This window comes from Penaeus vannamei, chromosome 15, assembly GCF_042767895.1.
Source record: "Penaeus vannamei isolate JL-2024 chromosome 15, ASM4276789v1, whole genome shotgun sequence".
In the NCBI taxonomy this organism is placed as follows: Eukaryota; Metazoa; Arthropoda; class Malacostraca; order Decapoda; family Penaeidae; genus Penaeus; species Penaeus vannamei.
Genome location: NC_091563.1, coordinates 35,095,842 through 35,103,341, shown reverse-complemented (window position 1 = coordinate 35,103,341; position 7,500 = coordinate 35,095,842). Strand labels below are relative to the sequence as shown.

The window sequence follows — 7,500 nt, the reverse complement described above, 5'->3', positions numbered from 1 at the left end:
CAAGAGCAATCAAAGCTCCCAAACACACGGTAACACTAGAACCCCAGAACCCCACGAGAAGAAACCCGTAAGCAGAACCTCACCTGCTAAACCCCTTTAACAGAACCCCATTAGGCAGAATCACGCAAGCAGAAACTTATTAGTATAACCCCACGACAGAATCCCATACCCCATGGCAGAGCTCTACAGAATCCCACAAGCAGAACGCTGTAAATTGAACCCTATACCCTATAGCGGAACCCAAAACAAAGCCCCCATACCCTATAGCAGAACCATAAACAGAACACCATACCTCACAACAGAACCATAAACAACAACCCATAAAGCAGAAACACACACAAGCAGAATCCCTTACATAAAACCCCACAAAATAGAATCCCAAATCCAGAGCATCTCAAACAGAACCCCCCCCCCCCCCTCCCTTCCCTCCCTCAGACCACCGCCTCTCCGGCTACAACGTGGCGTTTCACGGGCTGTGGGCGAGCTCCGACGTCGAAACGCCGCTGCAGTACTGGGCCCACTACTGCTTCGCGATGCAGCTGCAGGCGGGCAACTGGACCATCTTCAAGGACGGGGTACGGCGCGGCTCCGGCGTCTTCCCCCCCGGCCAGGAGGTCCTCAAGAATGGGGGTGTCCTCATCGTGGGTGGGTCTCGGTCTCGGTCTCGTCTCGGTTCGCGGGAGTTTCGTTTCGTTTTGTGATTGTATTTTCTGTTAAGATTTAAAAAAAAGGGAAAATAAATCTTCATTCACACACTATTATATTATCACCTTTCTTTTAGATATTGGTATTCACATTATTAATATCAGTATCAATTCATCTTAATTACTTACTATATCATTAAGATTATTATCTTCATCAACACTATCATCATTATACCTTGCCCCCCCTCCCCCCCCCAGGCCAAGAACAAGACTCGCTCAACGGAGGGTTCAACGAAGACCAAAGTTTCTGCGGAGAGTTCACTGAGTTCAACATCTGGCCTAAAGTTCTGGACGACGAGACCATCAGACAGGTAGGTTTACTGATGGTGTTGAAGTTTTTCTTTTTTTTCTCTTTCTTTCTTTCATTTCTTTCTTTCTTTGTCTTGTTTCTTTCTTTCTTTTTTCTTTTTTTTTTATTGTTATATTTTGTTGATAAAGATGGTGTTGATGTTTTTTTTTCTCTCTTTCTTTCTTTCTTTCTTTTTCTTCTTTCTTTCTTTTTTGTTATTTTTCTTTTTTTGTTATATTTTGTTGGTAGAGATGATGCTGGTATTTTTTGTTATGGTTGTTATCCTTTCTGTTTATGTTATCTAATTTATAGGTGTTTCATAAAATAACTTAAGGTTTTCTTATGAATTTATGTATATTTTTAAGATATGATTTAACTTTCGGCCTTGATTTTTTTCTACGTTTACTGGAAATCTTTTTTCTTTTTTTTAAGTTATTACCCAAAAGTTATTTTTAGACTTTAGACTCCAAACTATTTTCGAAAAAAATAGACAAGAATAGCTGCTTTCTCTTTTTTGTATATTTACTTATTCATTTATTTTTACTTAATGGGCTTCCTATACAACTGATTAGTAAAAGAAAGACTATCTTGTTTACCAAACAACCGATCTTTCTTTACAGAGCAGTTAGACTGATTTTTTAAAGGAGGTTCCCATTTCGAAGTTTATCTTTCAACTGTTCACAAGTTAAATAGGAAGGTGCTATAATAGTTTATAAAATTATCGCAATTTTACATAAGAAGACCCTTACTTTCACTTTTATTTTCAACGAAAATCGTCCATCCAGATTACGTTCCAGAAAAGACACTAAATGTAATAGAGATAACTTTTAAAATTGACATAAGATAATAATAAAAATTGGGAATCAAAAAATATACGATACACTTTTTTCTTTCTTTCTCTTTTAAGTGGAAAAGTGGGACGTGAGCTGCCGCGAATCCTTTCCTTGCAAACGTAAAAGAATAACTGCAAACAGCTTAATTCTCCGGTTAAGAAATGCCCGATATTAGGCCAAAACAGAAACTCAGTTAGGATGACGAATGACAGAATAAAAGTATTGATACATTCCCCTGTAGTTTCACGAAACATGAAAAAGATGATAAAACTTTGAGATTTCCTCTATATAAAGATAAATGGTTGCGATTTATAAGTTGCGACTCAAGAAAATCGTTCTTTTCTCCGATATATATGGTCCTGGGAGATCCATGGCCTAGTATGTTTTTCTACCGTCTATAGGGAGAAATTCTTGTGTCGTGAATATACTCTCAAAAGAATGTACCAATAATTGTTCTTGTAATAGAGATTTAATCAATTTAGTTTGTTTCCATATTCATTTAGTCAATGGCAAGAAACGGAATATGTGATAAGCGTTGACATATTTTGTGTGTGAAATTTTTGTGTCATGAATAGACTCTCAGAAAGCTGTACCAATAATTGCTTTATAGTAGTTAGAGATTTTTTTTTTTTTTCATACTTAGTCAAAACCACCTGTATGTAATAAGCGTTAAAATAAATTGTGTGAAATATTGTGCCTGTCGTAAGATTAGCATTCTGCCAGTAATTCTTTTCCAAGAAGTAAGGACAAGTATCAATATTTTTGTTGTAAAGTGATTATCTTGTTCCAAGAAGACAAGTATGTTCTGTGTTTTGCACTTTTTAAAAAGTTTCTTTGCCCGTTGTGTTTTGATTTAAAGATTCATCTGTTGTAATTTTAATTTGATGTTAACATTTATGGCACACTGTTTGGTAGTGTTATGGTTAAAAATATTTTGTTGCATCTTGCTTGCAATCACTGTCATTTAAGTACTGATTCAGAATATCATTGCCATTATTATATTTAACCTTACAGACATATAGTGTCTTTATAACCGAAATGATATGCTATTATGATTAATAGAAAGTTAACCTTAACTACCACATCAACAATGATTTCTAATTTTCAGACCATTTCCCATGAAAACATTTTCATTAATTCAGACACATCCTAATACAATTTACATTACATTCTCCCTGCTTTCCCCTCAGTTAGCCACGTGCGAGGCCTATGCGGAGGGCGATGCTATCAGCTGGACACGCCTCTCATGGCAGACGGTGGGCGGCGTGGCGTGGGCGGCGCGTGAGAGAACCAACATCTGCTCTTTTTCCACTCGGCGAATCACTTTCTTCCCGGATCGATTTACTCTTCCTAAGGCCATCAGCTTCTGCCAGGTATCGTGTGGCTTCTGGGAGCTTGAGTGTGTTCAACTCTGGGTCTTTGTGTGTGTTTTCCTGTTAACTTTTTGGTTATGTATGTATGTCATTTTTTTTCTTGAATATTCTTTCTAGGTCTGCTTTGGTGTTATGGTGATTACGAGTAATATTTGTTTTGATAATGGCATTTGCGTTAGTTTCTATCAGCTGTGAAGTTAATAACTTGTTTCATTCTTGAATGATCATAAAAGAAACAGCTGCAAGTATGTTAGGTTCCTTATTCATTTCTTCATTTGTTTTTCTGTGTTGTTTAGATCAGCTAACAATGCACTGTTAAGGCTGATTCACCTTGTCTATGAGTATACCATCAAAGTACCAACATCAGTTTTCCTCTACGCACAGGTGGTTGGAGGGAACATTACAGTGCCCTTGTCTGAAGCCGAGAACAAGTGGCTGTACGATCTGACCAGCCAGAAGGGATCCTTTTGCTCCGGAGGGGACGCCGATTCCTACTTGTGGCTCGGGGCCCATGACGCCAAGAAGGTGAGTTCCCTCGCGAAGGATCCTGCTTTTCCTTCTCGGAATGATGTCTTCTCGATCCAGAGGTTGAACAACGTGCTTGTTGTTATCCTGTGGAGCTGCTTGTTTGTCAGTGGGTGTGTTAATTAATGATATGCCATTCGCCCCTGATGCTTAGCCTTGCTTAAAAATTTGTCTCCTCAGGAGGGGGAGTGGCGCTACTTGGACACCGGCGACCCTATCCCGTGGGTCGGGCCGTGGAAGGGCGAGGGGCCCGACGGCGACGAGGCAGAGAACTGTCTTGTCATGATGTATGATAACTCCGCCTCTAAATGGTCGGACATATCGTGCGGTGAAACAAACTCCTACTGCGTCGCCTGCGAATACGCCGAGCGCGCCATCTTCTATCTGAAGGGCAAGGGAATCTGCCCCACGTCGCCCTTCAATCAGCAGTACATCCTGGAAGGGGAGAGCGGAGGCAAGCCCGCCCTCCTCGGCTTCTTCCATTCCGACATCACCTGGAACGCCAACACAGGGGCGTGGGTCTTGGCCTCGCTGAAGGTGGGACACATTTTGATGCAATTCTCGTAATTCTTTGAAATAGTCTGATACTCATCCTAGTATTCTCCGTAAGAGGAAAATTGCTCAAGTATACCACATATATTAAATGCGGATCATTTTTATTTTTCCTAGGTAGAAGGAGCAATAGCTCGTTGGGCGCCGGCGAAGAAGGGCGAGTATCCCTTCGGCACGAAGCCGTGGACGCTGAGCACCGAGGCTTGCGGCCTCCGCTCCGGCGACGTGGTCAACCTGACGCTGTCGGTGTGCGGGGAGGGACAGTTCACCTGTTCCGACGGGAGCTGCATCTCGCTCTCGAAGCGCTGTGACATGCTGATTGACTGCGGCGACCAGAGCGACGAGGAGGACTGCTCCCTCGTGCAGTTCCCCGAGGACTACAACAGGGCCATCCCCCCCGCCCCGCCAGCCCCCAACAAGCCCTTGCAGATCAAGTTTCTCATCGACATCGTCGCCATCACGGCCATCACGGCGCACGACAGCAGCCTCGTCGCCAAGGTGCAGGTGCGTCTCCAGTGGTTCGACAGGCGCCTCAAATACTTCAACCTGAAGGCTGACCGAAGTCTTAACCGGCTCTCGGCCGAGTCCGCGAAGGCCATCTGGACGCCGAAGGTCTACTTCAAGAACGCTCACGGGAACGTGTTCTCCAACCAGGACGAGGGGGCCAGCGTGGAGTGTGTGCGCAGGGGCCTCTCGAAGCGGTCCTCTGTTAGGGTGTCGGAGGAAGGTTAGTCAGGCTGCATAGTTGAATCCTCGTCGAGGGCATGTGTGTTTCTGTCTGTCTGACCATCAGCTAGTCTGTTTGTACTTGTCTGTGTTCAGATAAGAATGTATTTGCAGAAAAATCTATGTAGTGAACCTATTTAAACATACACCAACTATCCTCCACAGCGAACGTGTATCCTGGCCATGAAAATCCTCTGGAGATGAGTCAGCTCTACACTGTCAGCTACACATGCGACTTCGACCTCAACATGTTCCCCTTTGACACGCAGGTGAAAGAGAAAGACACAAACCATTTACATTTCGTACTGAAAAAAATGAAAAAAAAAGTCTACGGTGTCTAATAGGAATATCATAAACTCTTTGTATTTTAGACTTGCTCGATGAACTTCTCGCTTGTATCGGGAGGAGCGGCCTATATGAGGCTACAGGCGGGCGAGGCAAAGTATTCTGGCACGAACACGCTTATCGAGTATGAGATTGGTAAGTCCCGGCCTGTTTCTCTTGCATTATGTAATGAAGAATATAGTGATTTTTGTTACCTTTTCATAATATAGCCAACTCGTCCTCGTTTTATATATTAACCAATATCATTTTCCAATAAGTAAGAAAAAAAGACAAACCTTAAAAAATCCAACACAAGACTCTCAGAGAAAACAACCCCCATCAAAGGGAAAACCCCTCGTCAAGAGAGTTTAATCCCCGCCCTCCCTCCCTCCCTCCTCTTCAACCCCCGCCCTCCCTCCTTCCCTCCTCTTCAACCCCCTTCCTCCCTCCTTCCTCTTCAACCCCCGTCCTCCCTCCCTCCCTCCTCTTCAACCCCCGCCCTCCCTCCCTCCTCTTCAACCCCCGCCCTCCCTCCCTCCACTTCAACCCCCACCCTCCCTCCCTCCTTTTCAACCCCCGCCCTCCGTCCCTCAGGGAAGGTCAAGCAGGCAGCGGGCGTCGAGAACCACTACTCCACGATGCGCGTCGACGTCCAGTTCAGCAGACGCTCCGGCCATTACGTCATCACGCACCACCTGCCCATCGCGTTCATCTTGATCTTGGCTTATGGGACGCTCTTCCTCAAGCTCCCTACCTTCCTAGATCGGATTATTGTCTCCCTGTCGTCCTTCCTGCTCGCCGTCTCCATCTTCTCGCAGGTAATGGTAATGGGCGAATTCAGGGCGTGGTGATAGCGTGGGTTGGGTCTGTGGTCGAGTTTTGATATGATAGAGTGGGATAGAAAATCTCGTATGATAATTAGTATAGAGTTTGTACTTAAGTCACGTCATGCTCTCTTAACAGTTATATCTGCAATTTACTTGTCTCTGAGTTAAATCTGCAATATACTTATTTCTGAATTAAATCTGCAACATACTTTTCTCTGAGTTAAATCTTCAATTTGTTTTTTTCTGAGTTAAATCTACAATTTACTTTTTCTGTCATATCTGCAATTCACTTGTTTCTGAGTCAAATCTGCAATTCACTTGTTTCTGAGTCAAATCTGCAGCTTACTTTTCTCTGGGTTAAATCTGCAATATACTTTTACCAAGTTCACCAAGGCGTCTTTCCTTTACACAGGTTTGCAGCGGCCTCCCCAAAACGGCCTACTTTAAGATGGTGGACATCTGGCTCTTCGTTTGTCTCATCCTCATCTTCGCCATCGTCGTGTGTCACGCCACCATCGAATACGTGTCTGAAGAAGGCGACCTCTCGTCGGGCAGGTCCAGCACCGCCTCGGGCCGGATCACCAGGGTACGAGCGGGAAAGGAAAGGAGGGGGAGGAGAAATAGGGGAGGGGAGGAGAGGATAGATAGAGGCATGGGTATACACATGTTTTCACCCGCAAATGAGATGTATTGTTCACACAGTATCTAATTATATATATATATATATATATATATATATATATATATATATATATATGTGTGTGTGTGTGTGTGTGTGTGTGTGTGTGTGTGTGTGTGTGTGTGTGTGTGTGTGTGTGTGAGTGAGTGTACATATACACCTATCAATAAATAGACAGGTTGATAGATAGATAGACAGACAGACATATAGATACCATGCACACAAATTTGTAAGGGAAGAGGGAAAGAGAGAAATTTAAAGAACATCAGAGACAGAAGGGAAGAAGCAACCAGACTCATACACAAATACCCCAATAATTTTGGGGTAAATAATCTGCGCCTAATACAGCCGATCCCTTGTCGCAGGTTCAGCCGGACCCAACACGGCCGCTGTCCCACAAGAACGGGATCCTGGCGCCGACGGACCCGGTGCCCGTGGAGACGTACCCGCAGGAGCGCCGCGAGGAGTACCAGGACCCGGGCGTCCCCAAGCCCGTGGTGTGGCCGCCACACGTCATGGCGCTGATGGCCGGCCGCATCTGCATCCCCGTGACCTTCGTCATCTTCAACTTGGCGTACTGGAGTTCTGCCATGCAGTGAGTGCGGGATAAGCAGCCCTTTGTTTCGCATGGGGAATGGCAGGGATGTGGGGGGAACGGGAGTGGGGGG

General features: G+C 44.4%; 1 protein-coding gene across 1 annotated transcript in view; it reads left to right on the top strand.

Moving 5' to 3' along the window:
* The window catches only part of LOC138864170 (uncharacterized), a 10,034-nt gene that overhangs the window by 1,545 nt on the left and 989 nt on the right, over positions 1–7,500 (top strand). The window contains exons 3-13 of the mRNA XM_070130228.1: positions 436–645; positions 903–1,015; positions 3,017–3,199; positions 3,584–3,724; positions 3,905–4,261; positions 4,394–5,003; positions 5,168–5,271; positions 5,374–5,482; positions 5,921–6,144; positions 6,566–6,739; positions 7,198–7,427. Of these exons, the coding sequence (XP_069986329.1) occupies positions 436–645; positions 903–1,015; positions 3,017–3,199; positions 3,584–3,724; positions 3,905–4,261; positions 4,394–5,003; positions 5,168–5,271; positions 5,374–5,482; positions 5,921–6,144; positions 6,566–6,739; positions 7,198–7,427 (2,455 nt within the window). The remainder of the gene's footprint in view (positions 1–435; positions 646–902; positions 1,016–3,016; positions 3,200–3,583; positions 3,725–3,904; positions 4,262–4,393; positions 5,004–5,167; positions 5,272–5,373; positions 5,483–5,920; positions 6,145–6,565; positions 6,740–7,197; positions 7,428–7,500) is intronic.